General features: G+C 44.5%; 1 protein-coding gene across 1 annotated transcript in view; it reads right to left on the bottom strand.

Moving 5' to 3' along the window:
• The window catches only part of KIAA1328 (KIAA1328 ortholog), a 338663-nt gene that overhangs the window by 17583 nt on the left and 295232 nt on the right, over positions 1-25848 (bottom strand). The window contains exon 10 of the mRNA XM_038744068.1: positions 16677-16785. Within this exon, the coding sequence (XP_038599996.1) occupies positions 16677-16785 (109 nt within the window). The remainder of the gene's footprint in view (positions 1-16676; positions 16786-25848) is intronic.

Below are 25848 nucleotides of genomic sequence, written 5' to 3'. Positions count from 1 at the left end.
TATGCCCCACATTACTGAAAACACACTCGACCACATCAATAATTCATCCAGGCATTGTGTGAAATTTAAGATTCCCAAACTGCACCCTGGTGTTCTGCTTTCTGGTTGCTTGGACTTTAAAACAGAAAGAGACAATTTGGATGGATGGGCTTTGTAACCCTAGCAGGAGGCCAGCAATCAGAACTCCCCGGCAGGACAGAAAGAGCGCCAAGTCCCTCTTCTTCCCCACAATCTCTTGTGAGCTTCTTCCCTGTCAGGGAACAGACTTCGATGACTCTACCACAGGACCTGTGCTCACTACATTTCCAAACGATTGGGAGGCAAAGGGGTTTTACCTCAGCTTGGTTGACTCTGAAAAAGAGGAAGGCAGTACAGAGAAAGAGAGCCAGGCCCAGAATGAACTGGCAGAGAAAAGGATGGCCGATGAGAGACACGCCAGAAACATTTTGGCTCATGCAAACACAAACTCTGCTCCAGGTGTGAGAGCTTCTGGGCTATACATTTATGAACTGAGGCTACACTGGCCGGCTCGGGTCCAGTTTGAGGGTGGAGATAACTTTCCGAGGCAGGAAGGGTTAGGGAGCCTCAACGTAGCCCCTGAGATTTGCGCTCTGTTCCATCAGGGAAATTCAGAGCAAGGGAACATTTGGCTGTCACAACGGACAGGATGCCGTTGCCTCTGTTGAACAATGTCCACTTCTTAAAAATCTACTTCTCACTCTGCAGGTCTCACTCCAAAATGTCTAGCGATGTTTACTGGAGGCGGGGGAGCCCTTGGTGATTGAAGGCAATCCAGAATACTTGAGTTCAGAGGAGGTAAACCCGGGGGCTTCTCCTTGCTGTGCCCCTATTCTGCTGACTGTGCTGAAACGAGTGTAAAGCTAAAAGACCATGTTCCGTGCCACCGCAACAATCTATCCAGTCCAATGTTCTGCTTTGGATTGTGTCAGCAGGGTGCTTGGAGGGACTGTGTAGAATGCCTTCTTGATGGTTCGGGATAGAAGTTATCATTATTATTACTAAAATTATTAATTCATTTCTTTAATCATATTTTTTTCAGTGCTTACTGTGTGTATAGCACCGTACTAAGTGCTTGGGAGAGTACAATATAACAAGCGGACACATTCCCTGCCCTCAATGAGCTTACAATCTAATGATAATAATTGTCATTTTTGTTAAGCTCTTACTATGTGCCAAACACTATACTAAGCGCGGGGGTAGATACATAGATCATCAGGTCCCACATAGGGCTCACAGTCTAACTAAGAGGGAGAACAGGTATTGAATCCCCATTCTGCAGATGAGGGAACTGAGGCCCAGAGAAGTGCAGTGACTTGCCCAAAATTATACAGTGGACAAGTGGTGGAGCCAGGATTAGAACACAGGCCCTTCTGAGTTCCAGGACTGGGCCCTATCCACTAGGCCACACCGCTTCTCGATCTTCTAACGCCTCTAGATATTTTTCCCTCCACATCCCAAGCTTTTCTTATCACCCATAAATTTCTTCAAACCCCTCTTGACTCTCCCGATACTCTCAGGATAACAAGCCCCCTGAGACACAAAAGGTGAGCTTGCAGATACCAGGGGCAGACCTGTGCAAATTATTAACTCAGATAATCCTGTCTTCCTCACCTATGATAAACCGTCCGGCTTGGTCTCGGGGCAACAAATCTACAGTCAGGTTAACACAACATAGACAAGGGGCTTTAAGTTCCACAGGAAGCCTCAGCAACAAGCCCCGGGATTGGTAGGACAGAACACACCACAGCATTCCTCTGAAAAAAGCCCACAACTAAAAAGTGTCACCCTCAAAACCACTTCCCTCATGACATTTGGGAACCCATGGAGTTAGCGTAGGTCAGAAAGCACAATAGTTGGAAGAAGCTGTATCTCCTTGGATGAATTCTTGCCTTTCTCTGGATAAAATGATGGCATTTGTTAAGCGCTTACTATGTGCAAAGCACTGTTCTAAGCACTGGGGGGGGATACAAGGTGATCAGGTTGCCCCACATGGGGCTCATGGTCGTAATCCCCATTTTCCAGATGAGGTAACTGGGGCGCAGAGAAGTTAAGTGACTTGCCCAAGGTCACACAGCAGACATGTGGCGGAGCAGGGATTAGAACCCATGACCTCTGACTCCCAAGCCCGTGCTCTTTCCGCTGAGCCACACTGTCCCTGAGCACCACCTAGTTTCATAAAGGGAAAGGACCGTGAGAAGCACTGTGACGTGGGAGTCAGAAGGACCTGGGTTCTAATTCTGCTCTGCCTGTGTCTGCTGTGTGACCTTGGGTAAGTCACGTAACTTCTCTGTATCTCAGTTACCTCATCTGTAAAATGGGGATTAAGACTGTGAGCCCCAGATGGGATACTGACTGTGCCCAATGGGCTTAGAACAGTGTTTTGCACATAGTAAGTGCTTAACAAATACCATTGTTATTATAATTATTAGCTTGGATCTACCTCAGTATTTAGAACAGTGTTTGGCATGCAGTAAGCACTTAACAAATACCATTACAGAAACAAACAAAAAATGCTCAATGGTGCAGACCCATTATGGAGCATATGTATTCTTTTAAAATTGTGCCACGCTCTGCTACAAAATTGTTTGAGTGCTCTAGACTGTAAATGCACCGTGGGCAGGGAACGCGTTGACCAACTCGGTTATGATGCACTCTCCCAATCGCTTGGGACAGTGGTCTGCCCATAGTAAGTGCTCAATAAATACGACTGATTAATTGACTGATTGCTGCTGGCGCCTGTGGTGTACACAATGCTATACTCCTGCTCCAGTGCGGCAGTACAGACCAGGTTTTGTCTGTAAAGGGAAAATATTCCCTGAACATTTCCAACCTGTTGTGACTGCATCACCCAGCAAATCACAGTAGCGATAGTAGTAGCTGTGTTAATTAAGTGCTTATTCAGTGCTTACAGATCACTGCGCTATGCCCTGAAAAAGAGTATACAAGAGGGAATTAGGAATTCTGTCTCTTGGGGGCTCAGGCAGTGGCTGTGACAGCATGAAAAGCAAGAGAACAATTAGGAAGTTCAGATACTGAATTGGATGCTTTCTGCCTACTGACTCGATCACTCTTTTTTTAAAAACGATATTTGTTAAGCGCTCACTATGTGCCAGCCACCGCACTTAAGCACTGGGGTAGATACCAACTAATCAGATTGGATACTGTCCATGTCCCACATGGGGCTCACAGTCTTACTCCCCATTTTCACAGATGAGGTGATTGAGGCACAGAGTAGTTATGTGGCGTGCCCAAAGTCACATAGTGGTGGACCCCAGATTAGAATCCAGGTCCTCTGACTCCCAGGAGTCTCTTTCAACTAGGCCATGCTACTTCTTGTTTTAGTTTTCATCTAATTCAGCTGAATACACGTATGAGGAAAGATTTGCCTTTGGCATTTTCCAGCAACCACTTTTTTAAAAAAATAGTTCTTGGCCATGATTTCTTCAAACACCGGTGGATATCCTGGATTTTAATCAGGAATTTTATCCTGAAACTGAAATAGCACTGGTATCCAATTTTCAGAGTGGACTTTTTTTTCCCCTTTCTGAGCACAGGGGTCATGCTCAACCAAACGGAAAGCTCCATTAGCTGAAAGGAGTTTCTGTTTTCCATTAATTAATGGAGACCGCTTTAAGCACCTGCCTTTATAAGGACACCTCAAATGGAACAGAACTTTACTTTCTTACAATACAAAATGAATGTGACACAGGGATTTACCCTTTATGCGACAACATGAGCTGGGAGTGCAAAGAAGACAGTGAAATCTGCAGGGCGTGAAATTAAAATTTTCACCCAGATACAAAAGGCTCCACTGCAGTAGTGATACAATGTTACAACCTTGGTGTGAAATCTCCTGGTTTGAGTAAAAGTCAGCTCCACGCGATCTTACAGTGTGTGCCTCGATAGAAATGTTTTGCTGGGAATGGGAGAGTTCACGTGAAGCTTACAAAGGGGGCACGGGGAAAGACTGGTGGGTGAACTGTGCACCGGATCACCTTTCAGATCCGGGCACCTGGCTGGGAAGTGAATGAGGATGAGTTTATCTGTCTAGATCTGTGGTCACTGAAAAGCTGTGCCGTGCCACTGCCTGATCCTGTGCCCCATTGATTTGTGACTGTTGACCACCGAAGTGGCCCCTATTACCCACATCCCAGCAGCGAGAGGAGCTCCAGGAGGAGATAAACGTGCTGTCTCCTGAACTCACGTCCTTTGGCTCACACCAAAGCAAAACGTGGGCCAGCGAGATCATAGTCCCTGGCCCTGCATGAGCCCCTATCATCATCATCATCATCATCAATCGTATTTATTGAGCGCTTACTATGTGCAGAGCACTGTACTAAGTGCTTGGGAAGTACAAATTGGCAACATATAGAGACAGTCCCTACCCAACAGTGGGCTCACAGTATAAAAGGGGGAGACAGAGAACAAAACCAAACATACTAACAAAATAAAATAAATAGAATAGATATGTACAAGTAAAATAAATAGAGTAATAAATATGTACAAACATATATACATATATACAGGTGCTGTGGGGAAGGGAAGGAGGTAAGACGGTGCGGATGGAGAGCGGGACGAGGGGGAGAGGAAGGAAGGAAGGAGAGCCTGGACTAGGTGTTTGGCAACATTGTCGAAGGAAAGGGAAGTGCTAGAACGTAGGCCTGGGAGTCCGAGGACCTGGGTTCTCATCCTGGCTCTGCCCCTCGTCTGCTAGGTGACCTTGGGCAAGTCACTTCACTTCTCCATGCCTCATTACCTCGTCTGTAAAATGGGGATTAAGACTTTGAGCCCCTGATGGGACAGAGACTGTGACCACACTAATTAGCATGTATTGACCCCAGTGCTTAAGACAGTGCCTGGCATGCAGTAAGCATTTAACAAGTACTGCAAGAAAAAAAAAAAAAGGAAAGAGCAGAAATCTTGCCCTCAAGGAGCTTCCAATTCAATGTGAGAAACAGGGAAGTCAAGGAGGCTCTGGTAGCACCAAAACAGTCCAAAATGAAGTGAGAAACTTCAACTTGATTAGCTTGTATCTACCCCAGTGGTTAGTACACTGCCTGGCACTGTGAACGCTTAACAAATACATATACCATTTGAGAAACAGTGAACCAATAAAAGGAGTGGAAACAGCTAACTCCTCTGAAAAAGTAACCAAAATAGGGAGGTAGAGCTGGATAAAAAAGGCAAGAAGGACAACCAGTGGGTGAGAATAAGACTAAGGGATCCTTCAACAAAGAAGCGTGGCTTAGTGGAAAGAGAACGGGCTTGGGAGTCAGAGGTCAGAAATTCAAATCCCGGCTCCGCCAATTTTCAGCTGTGTGACTTTGGGCAAGTCACTTAACTTCTCTGTGCCTCAGTTACCTCATCTGTAAAATGGGGATTAAGACTGGGAGCCCCCCATGACACAACCTGATCCCCTTGTTATCTCCCCAGCGCTTAGAACAGTGCTATGCACATAGTAAGTGCTCAATAAATGTCATTATTATTATTATTCAACGGTACGGACCGTTACAAGGGATCCTTGAGTCAATAGTGACTTTCATGGGAGGGAATCTAAGGAAATGGAATCATGACAGGGGCCGGGGGAAATCTAAGCTTTAAGGGTGGAATGTGGAACTGATAGGGTCAGCAGGTCTCCACTAAGCCGGACTGTCTTTTGCACGGGGCAATGCGGGGCTTCAGTAAGCGATGGTTGTGCTTAGACCCAGAGACCATGAGTCTTCCTCTGCTCGACACCAGCTGGGCATCCCAATGACCCTCTCCGGCTGCCAAAGCGTGAGATGGAGGGAGCTGTGAGCCTGACCGGGGGTGGGCATAGTGGTATTTGTTAAGTGCCTACTATGTGCCAGGCACTGTATACTAGGCTCTGGGGTAGAAAAAAGATGATCATGCGGAACTCAGTCCCTGTCCCACATGGGGCACATGGTCAAAAGGGGAAGCTAAAAAGGGCCTGATACAGGGCACGTGGTGACGCTGGTTCAGAGGAGAAGTCCTGCAGCTACTTGGGAGGCTAAAATCCCAACGGCAAATACAGGCCGTTCTCTGGATTGCCCCTGGAGACCCGGTCCATGAGGGAGCAGTCCCGGCGCTGAATCTCACACACACTTTCAAATAGCCTCATAGAGATGGGAGATTGTAAAGTTTACAGCGCCATTTGATTTACTCAATGCCCACCATTCAAAAACCCCAAAAACACAATTCTAATGCTGCAGAATTTCTTTTATTGGTCTTAAATAATTCAAAATGAATGTAAAGCTCAGAGGGGTTTTAAGCTGTCAGAATTCTGGAAGGATATATTCCTCATGCAACCCCAGAAACATTAAATGTAAATAAATGGTCCAACAATTCTAAATCTGTTTCACCATTTTCTCAGAGGGGGGGGCTCCATCTCCAACACTACTACGGTCCATTCAACCCCCTCAGCCAATCAAGGGTAATTATTGAGCACCTTCTGTGGGCACAGCACTGTACCAAATGCTGGGGAAAGTAGAATACAATAAGTAGACACAAACCCTGTCTTCAGGGAGCTTGCCACCTAGTAGGGGAGGAATACATTAAATTACTGGTTGGTCTAGTGGATAGAGCAGGGGCCTGGGAGTTCTAATCCCAGCTCCACCACTTGTCTGCAATGTGACCCTGGGCAAGTCACTTCTCTTCTCTGTGCCTCAGTATCCTAATCTGTAAAATGAGGATTAAGACTGACAGCCCCATGATGGACACGGACTGTGTCCAACCTGATTACCTTGCATCTACCCCAGCACTTAGGACAGTGCCTGGCACATAGTAAGCGCTTAACAAATACCATTAAAAAAACTGTATTTTAATGACGCAAAACAGCAGGAACGACAAGCTGGCTTCTACATTCCAACTTTGCCACAAGGAACATCGTTTCACCATAAACTCAGGGATTATACTCCCACAACTACCGCTGGTGAGGAGGAGGAGGAGGATTGCGGAAAGACCATACTGAGCATTGGGCCATGCTCAAAACTGTCAGGCTAATGTTGCAGGTTTTGAGGACAACTGATTTGAGGAAGCGCAACTGGGGAAACGTACGTTATATTCTCCAGGTAATAAGCCTCCTTGGAGAGTTTGGTCATCCACTGGCCTGGAGGCTGAGAGTTGGGGGATTCTAGGATCTCATTGGGGGTTTGCTAGTCTCTATATTTCTTGCTTTCAATTCCATTACATTTTCTTTCTCTGTCTTTGTTAAAAAGAGCTCAACTGAAAAAAAATTTAATAAACCCTAGTTTTATTGTAAGGATTAAGTGAAAGGTCCCTTTTAAAATGGCAATTTCAGGAATATTATGTGACCCTCTTGGAACACTTCCGTGGCTTAATGGAAAAAGCTCAAAACTGGAAGTCGGGGACCTGGGTTCTATTGCTGGATTCACAATTTCTGCTGTTGACTTTGGCCAAGTCACTTTACTTCTCTGTGCCTCAGTTTCCTCATGGGTAAAATGGAGATTCAATACCCGTTCTTCCCCCCGAGACTGTGAGCCCCGTATGGGGCAGGGACTGTGCCAGAACTGATTATGTGGCTGCTTCTCCGGTGCTTCAAATAAGCATTTGGCACATAGTAAAGTCTTAACAAATACTATGGTTATTTTTCAAAAAATACATTCCACACGAGGGCTGGGAAGTTACCTTTGATTTCTTAAAATTTCCACCTGTCCTCTGTCCTTCCTAGAGCTGGAAATTCGAGGTTGAGGGAGGAGACTCTGGGTTATTTGTCACATGAGATTGGCTTCTCAGACAATTCCCCCAGGATGGTGATTCCCTGGGGGAAACTCTGCATTGGGGAACCTTGAATTGACAAAAAGAGGCTGAGGAAAGTCATATGCTCTTCTCTCCTCTTCCTAACCTGACAATGTTACCACCACAACCTGGATCAATCTCTCAGGAACTGGAATGGATAACTGGAGCCCAATATGACCAAGAGAACTTTAAATGGAGTGATTTCAATCACTCACTCAATCGATCAATGGTATTTATTGAATGCTAGAACACATGCCTGGGAGACCGAAGGACCTGGGTTCTAATCCCAGCTCTGCCACTTGTCTGCTATGTGACCTTGGGCAAATAACTTCACTTCTGTGCCTGAGTTCCCTTATTTGTCAAATGGGGATTAAGACTGTCAGCCTTATTTGGGACAGGAACTGTGTCCAACCCAATTATCTACCCCAGCACCTAGAACAGTGTCTGGCACATAGTAAAGGCCTTAACAAATACCACAATTATTATTACCATGTACAATATAACAGAGTTGGTAGACACGTTCCCTGCCCACAACGAGCTTAGTCTAGAGGGCTCTGGATGCAATTTGATTTTGGCTCCTTGGGGAAAAAAAACCACCTCAACACTTTCAACCCCCTCAGTTTGAGAGGGTTGCTCACTCAAGAGATGGGAGTTTCAACCCCACAAGTGAGTCTGCGCCAAACAGCCCAGATCCAGGGTCATAGCAAAACTTTCCAACCTCCAGGCCCAAATCTCCAGATGCTGTAGTTCTGATCACACTGTCAACCGTAAGCATAAAGTCAAAGTATTTTGCCAGCAGAAACCCTTAGGCAGAATTTTCTTAGGCAATAATGTGGATCATTGTTATTTACAGTAATACAAAACTGACATGTTCTTCCCTTCTTCCCTGCTCTCTTTCTCCAATTTGAATTGCCGGAAGGATCGCAATATGGAAAAACCAAAAATGCTAAGTGACCTGGGGCCATTGCTGCTGCTCACTTCCAATAGGGCAGCGAGAGAAACAGAGTGGCCAAGTGCAAGGGCCTGGGAATCAGGAGATCTGAGTTCCAATCCCAGGTACTCCACTTGCCTGGTGTGTGACTTTGGGCAAGTCATTTCATTTCATTTCACTATGGCTCAGTTTCCTCATCTGTAAAACAGGGTTAAAAATACCTGTTCTCCCTCCTCCTTATACTGTGAGCCCCATGTGGAACTGAGACTGAATCTGACTTGACTGTCGTTGTATCTAACCCGATGCTTAGTACAGTGCTTGGCATCTAGTAAGTGCCCCCAAAATAGCACTATTATTAAAGGAGAGAGAAGGCTGTAAACAAGTACACATCTATCAAATCAGTTCCTGGGCTGTGCCATCCTGGCTCGGAATTGTTCCCCATAGGTCTCTTATTTCAAATCCTTTGACGTAAGCAGCAAAATGGAAAAAAATGGATGAGTAAACAGAGTGAAGTTCAAGATCAAGAAAGTGAAACTTTCCAGAACGTGGTGGGGATTTAAAGCTACTCAAACCCTCCTCCTCTTCCTCTGCCTCCTTTTCCTCCTCATCCTCTTCCCCAGTAATTCTATGTCTGCATCTTCATAGTTCACTCATCTACCTTGCTTAGCTAGAAACATGTACCTGCCTTATAGGTACAGAACATAAATAAATATGCAGAGTTCTACATGTGGATGTGGATGCTTTCCTCCGTGACTGCACTGAATAAAACAGGAAGTAGCTCAGCTAGAGGTACATTTAAACAAAGAAAAAGTGACATTTGTCCCAATCGTCTAATGTTTTTGTCAGCCAATGATCATTTTTTATGAAAATCGAACCCCCAAAATTAACGGGGTCCCTTAAAAACTGGCACTTCCTGGTCTGGGTAGCATTTCTCTTCCTTTAATGACAGATGCTTACAGGGACTAATGGCCCAGGCCGCCCAGTCCTCCAGTTCTGAGCAGATTTTCTGGGCCTGAGACGGAGGATGCTGAAAGTTTTCCTATGGAACTTTGGCCAGACGTTACACCTGGACTGCAGGAAGGGAAGGAAAAAATTATAAAAGGGGGAGGAGGAGCTGAATGGATTGAGAGGGTTTCACACCTGACTGTCATGTGGGTCATGTTTTCCTCTCTTTATCGGGTTTGAAACAATAACCCACTGGCTGTCGTACGACTGAGTGATGGAAACCTTGCCAACAACTTCAAAAACTGACAGGATTTCTGTTGAATTGAACAATCCCAGAAGACATTTCTCCTCATTTTAATATAAAATCCTGTCAGATCTACATAGCTGGATGAAAGAAGAAAAAATCCACACACAACACTTAAGAAGTTATGCAGCTGTTACAGACCTATTTCCCCCAGTCAGATTTGGAATACAAGACTGTGAAAAAGACTGGGAGATCCAATGCTAGATTAATGCAAATATCTGCCTGTTTGCAAGTATACTTTTTGATTAAACTGGCATACATCAAGTACAATTAGAAAGGTTATTTATAACTAAGAAATACATAATTCTGCATTTTAATGAGGATGACAATTACAGCTGACAGTTGCTAATTAACATTAATCCCTGTGTGCTAGGAATCAGAGAGTCTCAATTCGGGCCGTTATTGTTGCCAGTGGACACGTAACGTTGTTGTGCAGGAAAGAGTTATTGCTACACTTGTGTGTGTGTGTGTGTGTGTTTGTGCACACACGTGTGTGTCTCCAAACCTCTTCCTCAGATCTGCCCAGCCCACATTCATCCATTCTCAGTAAACAATCGCACAAGTTGAGGAGCTGCATGCCAAACTTGGCAGTTCTGTCACGTCAGTTTGGGAAATGCAAGGGTGAAACGGAATATGGCCAGGAGAGGACACTGTCCTTATTGGTACACTCCTTTCCAGGATTCCTTGTGAAGGCCACAGACTGGGTGAAACCTCCTCAGGGAAACCATGTTTCCATGCCCTCCTCTCAGCCGCCGGCCTCATTCCATGGAGGAATGGGGATTCTGACTGGGAGCCCCATGTGGGACAGGGACTGTGTCCAATTCTTTTAGCTTGAATCTACCCCATTGCTTACAATTGCTTACAACAGTACCTGCCACAGAGTAAGTGCTTAACAAACACACTAATACTAAAATAAAATAAGAGAGAAGAGGCCCCACTACCTCCCTAGCGAATGCCGCCGGCCCCATCGCAAAGGAAACCAGCGCCTTTTCCTGGCTCGTTCTCACGTGTCCCCCTGGGCAGAGACGGACAATGCAAGATCAATGCTTGATACAGACCGAACGCACTGTTGGGAAAGGGGCATCGCAGCTCTAAGTGAGGAAAACTCTAACATGCCATTTACCTATGCTGTAAATTTCCCATTTATTTTGCAAGCGTGAGCTAGATGGGGTATTTCTGCATACAGAGGTGCCCAACTAAAATCGGAATAAGTGATATTAATGTCCTATGGTCAGTATTATTGAACCTCGAAAGCAATAAACTTTATGAGTCGATAAATATTACATTTGCAACATAGTTAACATTCCTCTACTGTCTCTGGCACTTATTACACATTGTAACCGCAAGTCTACAATACATTATTCATATTTGGGGTGTCACTGAGTGATGGATTGCTGTAGGAGAGGCTGTCCTTTAAATAAATCAACAAATAAAAATGCAAATGTTAACATTTTCAGCCACAACTTTTTCCATCTTGAATGTGGAATGAAAATTTCACATTATATCGACAGCCAGCAGAGAGAACAATTAACAACCTACACTGTGAATAAGAGAGATTAATTTGCCGACGTCTGGTTTTATCACCTGCATATGGAACTCTATTGGACTTTTCTGGCCGTTAGTTCTCTTCAGGGAAAAAAGGAAAACTTGTCTCCTATCAGCTTTCCCTCCACCCCCATTCTCCTTGGCACGTCTGGAAAAGACAGCGCAGGGAGGTATGGCTGCAAAAGCTTCTCATGCCCCTCACTCCCGTCTACCCGGAGTGGAAAGAAGAATTCAAAGCATTTCCGTTCCATTAAGAGTTTGGGGCTAACTAAAAAAAGTTCTACGAGAAAACACATTTCCTCCTCAACACCTAGAAGAGTAGGAAATCATTCAAATGCCTGTCACACTGAGATGCTGAAAACAGTTCCGGCATGTCACCCCAGTAAGTGATTTTCAGAGCACTGCAGGGATTTTTCAAGTCTGCACTTTGCTTAATGGGTCCATAATATGCCAATGTGCCCTGCTAAGAATAAAGCTGGGTGAGCTCCGCATTGTTTTACCTAGTCCGATGTTCATTGCTTATGTAGTCTCTGAACGCGTATATTTACCCGATCCGAGCAGCTTCATGGGCCAATGGATAAATAATCTTCCCTCTTTAAGTCCATTAACGCAAGTTTACCCAGAGGGCTGCTTTCCTAACTTGTCCACCTCTCAGAGGCCGTTATGGGGTGTTTCGCAAAATCCAGGACGTGGGCATTTTCATCTTCCCTGTCATGCTGTTTTGAAGGAGAAAGGCAGCCGCCAAAAATGAATTAAGATGGCATTAAGGGTTAGATTTAAATCTGCACCCTCAAAAAAATTGAGCACTCTGGTTGAAAATTCAGTTTTGTCGATTTACCCAACGGTGCTAAACCCTGTAGGGATTCTGCCACATTTGGGGCGATATATTGTTTGTTCTGAATGCAAATAATAATAATAATAATGTTGGTATTTGTTAAGCATTTACTATGTGCCAAGCACTGTTCTAAGTGCTGGGGTAGATACAAGGTAATCAGGTTTTCCCACATGGGGCTCACAGTCTTCATCCCCACTTTACAGATGAAGTAACTGAGGCACAGAGAAGTTCAGTGACTTGCCCAAGGTCACACACCTGACAAGCCAGAATTAGAACCCACAACCTCTGACTCCCAAGCCTGTGCTTTTTCCATTAAACCAAGCTGCTTCTTATGTGTAAGGTAGACACAAACTATTTGGGGAGTTTTATATTCCTTCTGCTTAGGTAGAGATGTCACTTCCAGAGGGATAGTTTTCTCAAATACCTTTCGGCCCCCTTCTCTACTCCACTTTTACATTTTGAAACAATAAGCACATCGTCCTGAAAGCAAAGCATGGGTTAGCTTTCTTATCTCCGTTCTGTGCCAAAACTCATGGCAGAATTGGCCTCTCCTGAGTTGGCTGAGCCTAGCGTCTCTGACTGTCGGTTTGATGTTGCCCATTTGCCAAGAGGTGACTGGGAAATGCCACATTTCCATCAATCAATGGTATTTATTGAGCGCTTTGGAGTGTACAGTAAACAGAGCTGGGAGACACGTTCCCTGCCTTTAGCGAGCTTACAGTCTAGAAGGGGAGATACACAGGAAAATAAAAGACGATTTGTACATAACTGCTGTGGTGCTAAGGACGGGGTGAGTATAAGGAGTGTCAAGGGTACAGATCGTTCGATGATTCTGTACCAAACAGGATGGCTATCAGGGAATTTGTTTGAAATCATCACACTCACGGGACCTCAACTAGAAAATTTCCCTATGGTCGACGCTACATACATCATGATTTTTCCAAATGCAGTTTGGAGAATCCCCCACTGCAAGTTCTGTATCTACTTTTGGCTCTCACAGCAGGAAGTTTTGAGTCACCGTGGATTTTCGTGGCCCTGCATCAGGCGGCCTGTCATTTCTAATCGGGGGCACTCTCATTTGGTAGACCAGGCACTCTGATCACATCCTGCTCTGTGCTTTTCCCGCATCACTGGCCCATCGGCATTGTGCAGGGAACTTAGAACAGTGAGCTTTCAACTGCTACTGGAATGTATATAACAGAGAAGCTCAGGTGACTTTCTACACCCCTCTAGACTATAAGTGCCTGGTGGGCAGGGCATGTCTACTAACTCAGTTTGATTGTATTCTCTCAAGTACTTAGTGCACTGCTCTCCACACAGTAGATGCTTAATAGTAGTAATAGTATTTATTATTATTAATAATAATGGTATTTGTTAAGTGCTTACTATTTGCCAAACACTGTACTAAGCGCTGGGGAAGATACAAGGTTATCAGGTTGTGCCACATGGGGCTCACAGCCTTAATCCCCATTTTACAGATGAGGCACAGAGACGTTAAGTGACTTGCTCAAAGTCACACAGCTGACAAGTGGCGGAGTCAGGATTAGAACTCACGACCTCTGACTCCCGAGCCCGTGCTCTTTCCACTAAACCATCTATTAATAGTAATACTATTTATTAAGCACTTACTGGGTTTGGAGCACTGTACTAAGTGCTGGGAGAGAATACACAGTTGAGAATTAGATCCAGTTCCTATCCTTCAGGGGGCTCACAGTCTAACAATAAATACCTCTGACTGACTGATTTCACTTATAAATCCAACACCATTAAAACAAATTCACAGGACTTTAAAGTTAAGAAAAAATGATTTTCCACACACTGTGTATTCCTTTATAATACTTAGTAAAGGTTCAGAATGCTTATTTTTATTTATTCCATCAGATGGGACTGAAATTACAGATCTCTTAATCCCCTTTGCCTCCCACTTTGCCATCAGCTTTAAAGCACTCAATCAGTTCATCCCTTTATACCTTACCTTCCTGATTTTCTACTTCAACTCAATCCACACACTTTGCTCCTTTAACGCCAACTTACTCACTGTACCTCCATCTCATCTATCTCACCGCTGACTCCTCGCCCACATCCTGCCTCTGGCCTGCAGCTCCATCCCCCTTCATATATGACAGACAATCACTCTCCCCATCTTCAAAGCCTTATTAAAAACGTATCTCCTCCAAGAGGTCTTCCCCAAATAAACCCTCTAGAATGGAAAAAAAGGAAAGACATCAAAACTCCTTGACTTATGTTGAGATGCTGGTAGTTGAACTAGACAAACCTATTAAGATTCCAAAGTAAAACTGAGCTGCATTTTTGGTTATTTATGAAGGCATCCAAACAGGTAGACAAGGGGTATATAGAGCATCTATGTGATACTTTATCCAGCAAGGCTAAACTCTGAGTTAAAGGCTTTAACCCTTCAAAGACCGGCATTATAACGTCACACATTGACAGTCCTCTAGCTATTGCAGCCCCTTAAAGCTGCTAGAATTCTCAATATCGGTGAATTTCATGAGTTCGATGGGCAGATTGAGTTTATAAGTATTCAGTAATGAATCGGGAATGACCTGCTGCCCAAGCAGGTTTGCTGATGAAGGAAAAGCTCAGCATCGGGGCCCTGCCAAAATACTGGTCCATCTGCCACTTGGGAAGCACACCGGTAAGAAGTGCTTCACAGCTGTTTAACCGGAGCAAGTCCACGAATGCTCCACAAAGTTGTCTAATTAGACAGAGATAATCCTACAAGCATTAAAATACAACAGAGCTTTTCACTGGTCAATACAAGAAACCTGTACTGTCATGATGAGCTGATGAGGTATGCTCCAATCACACTGCTGTTGTGGCCCGGTTTCTACCTTTGTTTGATATGGCCTCCTGAGCTGAATTCCCTGGCTCTGGTCTATTTTAAATCCAATCACAAAGCATCTGTTCTTAAAATTTCTTTCCATGGTTATTGTTATTTCAGTGGGAAATTAAGACCAAGGAAGGTTCAGCCCTTCTGCAAGGAGGGAAGCAGTGTGGCCCACGGAAAGCCAGCTCTGCCATTTGCCTGCCATGTGACCTTGGGCAAGTCATTTCACTCCTCAATGCCTCAATTTCCTCACCTGTAAAATGTGTTCTCAATCAATCAATGGTATTTACTGAGAACAAGAGCTCACTATGTGCAGGGCGCTGTACTACGCTCTTGGGAATTAGCAAACATGTTCCCTGCCCATAATGATCTTACAGTCATTCTTCCTTCCCTTTTAAACATGTGAGCCCCACGTGGGACAGGGACTGTCCAATCCACGCATACTTATTTAGCCCCAGCACACAGTGCTTGGCATTCTGTATGTGCTTAAAACATGGTTATCATTACATTATTACAAAAGGAGGAATGCGTCAAAATCAGACTTGATCATCTGGGACTTTCTCAATTCTGTACCGCAAATTTCCACTGAAGAGAAATAATGATCTGATCTCTCATGAGGACTTGAAGCAAGCCAAACTGGGCTTTTAACTCATGATGCCTGGCTTAGCCATAACTTCTTTCCACTGTTCCTCATATCTCACACGCGAGCCTGCCTTTTGGGGAGATAAACTTAACCCAACTAATTCTGTACCACATGGTCACGGGGAGAAGAAATATAGTTATGATGGATTTAAAATATCATTAACAAGCATTGACTTGAAGTAAATTCCTGTGTGGACATACCCCTAGCACACATACACACACTCTCTCACTAAGGTTTGGGAGCTATAATCTCAGGACAAAATTGCCATTAGCTTCACAGCTTTGAAAACAATCCCATTTTCCTTTTCTTTATTGGAGTAAAAGTCATCCTGCTGTTAGGGCAAAGCCTGTGTGGTTGACATACAGTATAATTAGAAGCTGTTGACTTAATGTAATTTTGTTGCTTGTCATTAAATATAAAATAACATTTGTGCAAAATATTTTTAAGGAATGCCATTTGATAAAATTGAGTGGGGGTGGGAGAGAAGCAAAGGGATTAAAATCATCAAGTGGATTTAGAGCCGAACGGGGGTTAACTCTATCCCCTTAAATTATTTACAAGTATATTAAATATGTCAGGACTCGGGGCATAAAATACTTTCGGTGGAAAATCTAAGTAAAATTAAAGCGATATAACTTGGCACATTTCTACTTTTCTTCTTCTAACAAGCAATTTAAGGCTTACCATAAATGTCAAAGGATCCAGCCGTTTTGAGTTTACAATATCCATCTCGCGCTGGCGTGCGGTAACACGGGAATTTGGCCCTGCCCCCATCCCCCACTCATCCGGGAGAGGGTATTGGCTGCATATGTGGAATCTTAAACCGGAGATCACCCGGGAGCTTACCGTTGAGTGTCACGTTGGATAGGCGATGTGGCGGTGTTTACAAGCTCCTTCCAGCTGCTGGTCAGCCCAGGGGAGGTGGACACATCTTTTCTAGACCCTGAAGCTACACCTGTGCAGAGAAGTAAAGGCATTCGGTCAGGGATTAGATGGTGGGAAAATCTGGAAAGGCTGCTCACTGCAGTGCATTATTAGCGAAATCCCTGAGCTTAAAAAACGTGCACACTTCTAAGACAACACGGTAGCCTGTCAAAAATTTAATAAGATTTGACTTTTGGGCAAGGGGGAAGGAAGCTTTTGCCCAGTGAGGCTGCGGGATACTGACCGACGGACCATAGTCGTCCCAACTGAGATTTCCCCATTTGGTTTTGCTCTGATAACTCATAATAGTCCAGCTAAATGGGGTCTTCCAAGTCTTTCGCAAAAAGTTATATTTCGGTGTTTTTTCTGTCCTTTATCACTAAAAGACACCTTTCCTCTCTCTGAAGAAAACTCCAGGGAAATTATATGACAGACGAGCAAGTTCCACACATGCCAGAAAAAAAAAAATCGCATTCTTAAAAGCTGAAACATCATCTGGACACTTTCTGGCTGGATATTTCCGAGACGCAGAATAGGAGGTGCTTTTCTTAAGTCCATTGGCTCTGGAGAGATTTGGGGTTTACTCTGGAATTTGTCGATACCTGGGCCGTGTGATCTGTGAGCTCTGTGTTTCTTCCAGATTTGCTGGATCCTGAGTACGGGCCTTCTGGTTGGGCCTGTTGAGTCCTCTACAATCCCTGAGTGAAACCAATGGGATGAACCCTGTGGGGTGCCTCCTTCCTAGAAAAATAGTCAATTCCACTCCCAATTTTCTGCTTTCTTTTCATTCACACTGGAAAGGAGGGAGTCCCATAACCTTATACTCTACTACTTCTCCTATGTGTAATTTATTTTAATGTCTGTTTCCCCCTTTAGACTGTAAGCACCTCATCAGCAGGGATTACAATACTATTGTATTGGACTTCCCCAAGCACTCAGTACAGTGCTCTGCACACAGTAAGCAGCCAATAAATGAGAGCAGTGAAACCTAGTGGAAAGGGCATGGTTCTGGGGGTTGGAGGACCTGGGTTCTAATCCCGCCTCCATCACTCTGTCTGCTGTGTGACCCTGAAGAAGTCACTTAGCTTCTCTGGACCTCAGTTACCTCATCTGTAAAATGAGGATTAAGACTGGAAGCCCCACGTCAGACATGGACTGTGTCCAACCTGATTAACTTGTATCTACCCCACTGCTTAGTACCATGCCTGGCACAAAGTAAGTGCTTAACAAATGCCATTAAAAATAAATTAATATCATTGATTGATTGAGGTCCATTTGAAGGGGATTGCTAAAGCCTGTTGAGCAAACAGCAGAGGATCAGGGGGAAGCCCCCAAAGGGAGGTGAATGCTTCAGTGAATGCTCAAAGACACTAATATTCCTAAACTGTCCCTAACTGAGGGGAAAAGGGGAGATAAAGGTATGCAAGGGTTCCTGGCTTTCTGAAGCAAGCAAGTGAGGAGTATTAATGAAAAGATGGTCAAATGAAAGGAAGAGGGGCACACATAAGCACGAGGAGCCCTGAAATGGGGCCCTGAAATTTTCAGGTGGGCCCTCTTGAAATTTGATGGGAGAAAACTCTTGGTGAAAATATTAACAACAATGGAGATTTATCTACCTGAGAGAGACAGATGAGAAAAATAGTGAGAGGATGGCAGTAGAGTTTATCTTGGCAAAGGCAAGGATCTGTGGAGACCTAGTTTCTTGGGAGTCTGGACACTTTCAATTCCAGAATAGGCAAGGGATTCTCTTAGGGGGAGGAGGAGAGGCAATTAGCTTCAGTAATGGGTCACCTCTACCCCCAAATCCACCTTGGTTTGTGCTTCATATAACTGGTCACTTGGCTTCTGTTTTTTGTTGTTGTTGTTGTTGCTGTTGTTGTTGCCATTGTGTTATTGTTGTTTTATGGTGTTTGTGAAGTAATTATCATGTGCCAGGCACTGTACTAAGTGCTGAGGTAGATTAAAGATAATCAGGTTGGACATGATCCATATCCCATACGGGGCTCACAGTATTAATCCCCATTTTATAGATGTGGTAACAGAGGCAAAGAACGAAAGAGACTTGCCCAAAATCACATAGCTGAAAAGTGGCTGAGCTAGAATTAGAGCCCAGGTCCTTCTGGCTCCCAGGCCTATGCTCTATCTATGAGGCCACGCTGTTTCTCTTCTTACAATCGATCATATTTATTGAGCCCTTACTTTGCATGGAGCACTGTATTAAATGCATTGGAGAGTGCAATACAATTGAGTTGACAGACCCTATCCCTGTCCTCAAGAATCTTAAAATCTAGAGGGGGAGACAGACATTAAATTAAATTACAGACAGGGGAAGCAATACAGTATAAAGATATCTACACAAGTGCCATGGGATGGGGATATTTTGGCTATCAAAGGACTTAGGGGGGGTCAGACCCAAGTACATAGACAATGCAGAGGGGAGGGCAAATAGGGTGGGAAAATGAGAGGTTAGTTAGGGAAGACTTACTGGAAGAGATAAGATTTTATTAGGGCTTTGAAGATGGGGCAATGGTGGTCTGTCAAATATGAAAAGGGAGCGGGGGATAACTCTAGGCAGAAGGGGAGGCAGGATTAAGGGGTTGATGGAGAAATGAGAGTGAGGCACAGTAAATAGGTTGGTGTTAGAGGAGCAAAGTGTGCTGGCAGCATTGTAGTGGGAGGGGAGCGAGGATAGGTAAGAGGGAGAGAGCTCACTGAGTGCCTTAAAGCCTGCCCTCTCGACTGACGAGGCCAAGAGCCATATATGTCCATCGATGTTGGCATTTTACTCCAAATTTTGTCATAAGGCACCATTAGCCATTTGCAGGAGAAAAATTGGCTAGGTGGATGATAGTGTGAAAGCAAGAAACAGGATTCAGGAGTTGCCAAGGTGGCGGGAGAGGAATGGCTAAACTATATGTTGCCAACTTGTACTTCCCAAGCACTTAGTACAGTGCTCTGCACACAGTAAGTGCTCAATAAATACGATTGAATGAATGAATGAATGAATGAACAAGGTTTAGAAAGTCCTCATGCTCCAGAGTCAAAAACCCCAGAACACTCTTCTGAGTACTGCCCTGAGAGTGGGTTTAAAATATATGTGTACGTGTATATATACATATATGGTATTTGGTGTGCACTTACTATGTGCCAGGCACTGTACTAAGCACTGGTGAAAGCTAATCAGGATGGACACAGTCCATGTCCTATGTAGGACTCACAATCTTAATCCCCATTTTATAGATGAGGGAACTGAGGCACAGGAAAGTTGAGTGACTTGCCCAAGTTTACATAGCAGACAAGTGGCAGAGCCAGGATTAGAACCCAGTCCTCCGACTCCCAGATGCATGTGCTTTCCACTAGGCCACATTGCTTCTCAACATATTCTTTAACTGGACACAAGAAAACCTCTTGAGGCTGAAAGTACAGACTCTAACATTCTGCTTTACTTGTAACTAACAGGGAGGAATTGATTGAGAACATGGAAACAACAGGAATATTTGGCACTCGTTGCCACGAGCTACTTGAAAAATTTTCGGGAATAAAGAAACCAAGTGAGCATGGTGCCATGATGTATTAAAATCTATTAGTGTGGAAGAAAGCTGAAGTGTCTTAGGAAGACACCATTAAATAAGACATAGCAGAGTAACTACAGAGCAAGGAGGAAAGGCACCGAGCTAGCGGCTCCACCGTGGGTAGAGCCCTGCTGTGGGACCAAGAGACAGCACTGCTGAACTTAATACTTAGTACAGTGTTCTGCACACAATAAGTGCTCAGTAAATACAATTGATTGATTAAATATGATTGATTGAAAGAGAGAAGCAGCTGGGAGGGTTTGGAGGGGCCTAGTCAAGAGAATCTAGTTCTTACAGGCAACTGGATGAGAAGCAGCTTGACCTACAGGATAAAGCAGAGAGTCAGAAGGACCTGGTTTTAATCCCAGCTCGGGCACTCGTCTGCTGTGTGACCTTGTACAAGTCACTTAACTTCTCTGTGCCTCAGTTACCTCATCTGTAAAAGGGGATTAAGGCTGTGAGCTCCATGTGGGACATGAACTGTGTCCAACCTGATTTGCTTTCATCTACCGCAGTGCTAACTTCAGTGCCTGGCACAAAATAAGCACTTAACAAATACCATTAAAAAAAATCCTGGGGAAAGGAATCTATTTCTAGTGAAGGGGCAGGGGAATCAACAATATTTCCCAGGGACTGAAGGATGAAGTTGGTCTTCTCCAGGAAAAGCAAGGGACTTGGCAGCTGAATGTGGTGGACAAGGTATCAAAACCCCAAACAACAGCATACAAGGAGGAATACGTCAGGCCTGATGGCATACATCATGAAAGTTTTAAGGAAATGGATGCATTAGTGAACTTTCTGAACTGGTGACCATAATTATTCAAGAGGAGGGATGACAGAGAGGTAGCAGAGGAAGGTAAAAGTAGCAGACATTTCATTCATTCAAACATTTAATAGTATTTATCTTTAGAAAACAGAAATGGCACGTGCCTTGAGAATTCCTATCAATTTCAGCATAGGGAGGGTATAAGATTCACTGGACCTGAAAAGCTGAGCGGTTCTGTATGTCTTGCAAGAAGAACTGCAGAAGATTATGGACTACTTTAGTCAACCCAGAGCTATGGACCAACATTAAGCCTGAAGAAGATTAAGGTTATATGTCAGTCTGCCCCAGGGAAATGTTACACACAAAGAGTTTTATCAGCAATACGGAGCTGAAGCTGTCGCCGGATTCCATTTTCTGTCCAAAGATGCACTGGTAGATAAAGAAGTAGAAAGCCAAATCCAGCCGAAAACTGAATGGCTTAACAGACAATGGAAGGGCACCCATGTGGCATTCTAATGCAGACCAAACCGATGGGCTTCTCCGACTCTGACACCTGGACCAACTGCACAAAGCAAACCTGTCAGCCTCATCGCCCACCTCCCTACCTCCAGTGTCTCTACTCTTCAATCCATACTTCACTCTGCTGCCTGGATCATTTTTCTAAAATGTCAAACTGCACATGTCTAAAAAACCCCAGTGGTCGCCCATTCCTCGTCACACCAGGAAGAAACTCCTGACCATTGGCTTTAAAGAACACAATCAGCCCTCTCCCTCCTATTTATCCACTCTCTTCTCCTATTACACTCCACCTTGCAATCTTCTTTCCTTTCAAGGTCTCCCCTTCCAGACTGTAAGTTCAATGTGGGTGGGGAATGCAACTGACAGCTCTGTTGTATTTGACTCACCAACGTGCTTACTACAGCGCTCTGCACATAGTAAGTGCTCAATAAATACCATTAATGATGATGAAGATGATGATGAATCCACTCACTGTGCCTCACTGTTGTCTCCCCTGCCTTTGTCCTCTTCCTCACACCCTCCCCGCTTCCTGGATCTCCCGCCTCTTTCCTAAGCAACACACCACATCTCACTCCATCTTTAAAGGCCTTCTGAGATCGCATCTCCTCCAGGAGGTCTTCCCAGAGGAATCCCCAATCTTGCCACCTTACCAACTGCCCCTTCAGCCCTTACCTACCCGCTAAGCATTTTAAGTTGCCACCTAGCCCCCGTGGCACTCAATTACTCTCCCCGATCCATAATTTATTTAAATGCCTGTTTCCCCTGCTGGGCTGTAAGCCACTTGAGGGAAGGGATTGTGTCTTCTCTTTTGGACTCTCCCAAGTGCTTTAGTAAAGCGCTCTGCACACAGGAAGCACTCAGTAAATTGATTGATTTAGCAGTTGCATTAAGATCACCTACAAGCCAAACCCAATGTCAAATGGCAGGAAAAGATTACCAACTGGAGTGACGCTTCGCGCATCGTGCCTCTCCTGGAAAGGACCGTGATGGAGGATGGATGATAGACAGGATTCCTAAACAGACTGAAATACAGGTGAGCGCACAAGCTGGTGGAAACAACAGCAGCGATTACCCTCCCCTATGGTGGAGCAATCGGTATTGGAGCGAACAGCACCAGTCTCTGGAAAAATAGGGGATGCGGCCTCGGATGAAAGGAAGACTGTTCGGGTGACCCATGGGGGAGGACATTGATCTTTTGAGCCTCATCTGCTCTTTGGGGATCAACACCAGCAGCAGGGTTATCTTCAATGAGGAGGATAATGTTATAGATGTCCTGTTCTGCGTGTGTGCTTGTTGACACGACCTGCTTCAGATCACAAACTCCTAGAGGGAAGAGCTACTGCCCCCCACAAGAAAGCGCCCTGGTAACACTAAACCCCCAGTGGTGGTGGGGGGTGGGGGGGTGGGGTGTGTATGTATGGACAGGTTCGCCGTGGAGCAGCTGGAAGATTTAGACAGCCTTAATAAAAAGAAAAAGCCAAGGGAAGAAAAGCTGCCTCCCTAACCTGCCTGGCAGTGCCTTAATTTTGTTTCTGGGCCTAGAGGCACAGACTGTCAGAAAAGAGAATGGCTTTTGCAGCCCAGTGACTCTTAACTAGACAGGCTGTTAGATTTTAGTGCATATTGACATAAGTGCTGGTAACACCAATAAAAACAATTTACTGCTGGGAAGATATGGGAGCTGAGGACTGCTGGCTTTGTGTGAGTGGAGGGTCGCTCTCATTGTCGGTGCTGGGCAAGTTCAGCCAGAGGACACGGGAAACTCAATTAAAATGCTAAAAGGAAAAATCAACAACGGGCAATGGACACAGTTCTGAGATGGCTCCCTTACACCCACTCCCAAAGATGGGTGAATGGGCGATACCCGGGGAACGGGGCTGACTGAATCAATTGAACACTCCGCTATCTTAGAGGCTGAGCCCCTCAAGGAACAGGGTCTGGATCTAATTCCCACCTGTATATACTTTCCCAGTACTTAATACAGTGCTCTGCGCACAGTAAACATTAAATAAATGCTATTATTGCTCAGACACCACCTTCCTTCTTGCTGAAGGTACCATGGATGTTTCCCCTTGGGAAGTTCTGGACAAGCCAGAGCCATGACTGAGCCCCCTCCTTCCTCTCCCCCTCCCCATCCCCCCTGCCCTACCTCCTTCCCCTCCCACAGCACCTGTATATATGTTTGTACAGATTTATTACTCTATTAATTTTACTTGTACATATTTACTATTCTATTTATTTTATTTTGTTAATATGTCTAGCTTTTGTTGTCTGTCTCCCCCTTCTAGACTGTGAGCCCGTTGTTGGTTAGGGACCATCTCTATATGTTGCCAACTTGTACTTCCCAAGCACTTAGTACAGTGCTCTGCACACAGTAAGCACTCAATAAATATGATTGAATGAATATGTAATAGGCAACTAAAGAATAATAACAAAAATGGTAATGGTCTTTCTTAAGCACTTACTACGCATCAAGCACTGTTCTAAGTGCTGCGGTAGATACAAGCTAATCAGGTTGGACACAGTCCCTTTTCCACCTGGGGATCACAGTTTTAATCTCCATTTTACAGATGAGGTAACTGAGGCACAGAGTAGTTAAGTGGCCTGCCCAAGGTCACATAGCACACAAGTGGTGGAGTTGGGATCAGAACCCAGGTTCTTCTGACTCTCAGGCTTGTGCTCTATTCACTAATACATGCTGCTTCCAACTGCCATCCCATCTATATCTGGTGAATATTAATCAATCAATCAATGAATCACTCAGTGGTATTGACTGTATGCAGAGTACTGCACTAAGCGTTTGGAGAGTACGATAAAATGGAGTTGGTAGATATGTTCCTTGCCCACAAGAAGCTTACAGTCTAGTTCTCTGCACCCAGTGGACCCTTATTTAAATGGTGGTGGTCACCCTTGACCTTGTGTGCAGCAACCTCCAGCTTGGTTCCTTTCACGAGGAGGTCATGAGAGTTCTCCTCAGACACTTAGAGAAGGAGGATGCAACTCAGTGGTCTGGAAAGATGCAGGCGATGTCCGACCTAGAAGCCGTGGATGGACTGGGTGGTTTCTGTCCACCTTCATTTACCAAAAAATTCCCTGAAGGATGGAGGAAGAAAAAGGCATCGCACCTTCTGAGTCATGAATCCACACACCCAGCTCCTGCCCGAAAAGCGTACAAGTGCACAAACTTGGGATATGAGCTGTTGGTGCAGTCTCTGATCTTTTGAGATGCTTCTTATCTGTTAATAAGTCTTTTAGACTGTGAGCCCACTGTTGGGTAGGGACTGTCTCTATATGTTGCCAACTTGTACTTCCCAAGCGCTTAGTACAGTGCTGTGCACACAGTAAGCGCTCAATAAATACGTTTGATTGATTGATTGATTAATAGTGTGATAAGCATGGCTGGTCTGCACTCAAATTACCATTCTCACCAAAACGTAAGGACCCAAATCCAACAGAACCCAGATCCCCCCAAATTCATAGTTCTTCCAGGGAGCCTTTCCTGACTAATTTCCCAGCACTTTTAGCCATGTAAACCTATCAGTCAATTGCAGCATTTATGAATTTATTCATACTACTTTCAGTACTAATGTGTTTATATGTTTGTTCAATTATTTATTTTGATCACTTGAGTTGTAAATATAATAATTATAATGATGATGGTATTTGTTAAGTGTCTTCCCAGTTAGAGTATAGGCTCCCTGGGGCCAGAGAACATGTTCTTTAATTATTCTGTACTTCTCAAGTGCCTTGTACAGTGCACTGCACCAAGTGGGGGTGAATAAATACTACTACTACTACTACTTCTACTACTACTACTACTGCTACCACCACCATCGCCACCCAAACCCAAAGTCCACCGCTTCATTTAGTGTGCCATCTTTGGAATAAAAGCTTTCGTTAATTCTGTATCCAGGCTAAAGGACACTTGGACTAATATATGATGGAAAAGAGAATGAGTTCTTGGCAAAAGGGGCTGGTCCAGACTAAATGCACTAAGCCAGGAAATCAGAAGTTACACCTTGTGGAACTTTTCCTCGTTGTTAAACCCATCATCAGAAGAAAAGAATCCTAGATAATTGCTATTTACGGGCAAGCTGGAAAATGTCTCTACGGTTCTGACACTGCAACTCATTTATTGCTTCCATCATGTCATTTTCATTAATCCACCTTAGCTAATGTAAGCTTCTCCCAGCCCTGAAAGCAGAGGCTCATGCAGTCAAGGAGATTACCTTGCACA

The sequence above is a fragment of the Tachyglossus aculeatus genome, chromosome 3 (assembly GCF_015852505.1).
Source record: "Tachyglossus aculeatus isolate mTacAcu1 chromosome 3, mTacAcu1.pri, whole genome shotgun sequence".
In the NCBI taxonomy this organism is placed as follows: domain Eukaryota; kingdom Metazoa; phylum Chordata; class Mammalia; order Monotremata; family Tachyglossidae; genus Tachyglossus; species Tachyglossus aculeatus.
Note: the sequence above shows the minus strand (reverse complement) of the source record. Positions and strands in the feature narration are given on the sequence as shown.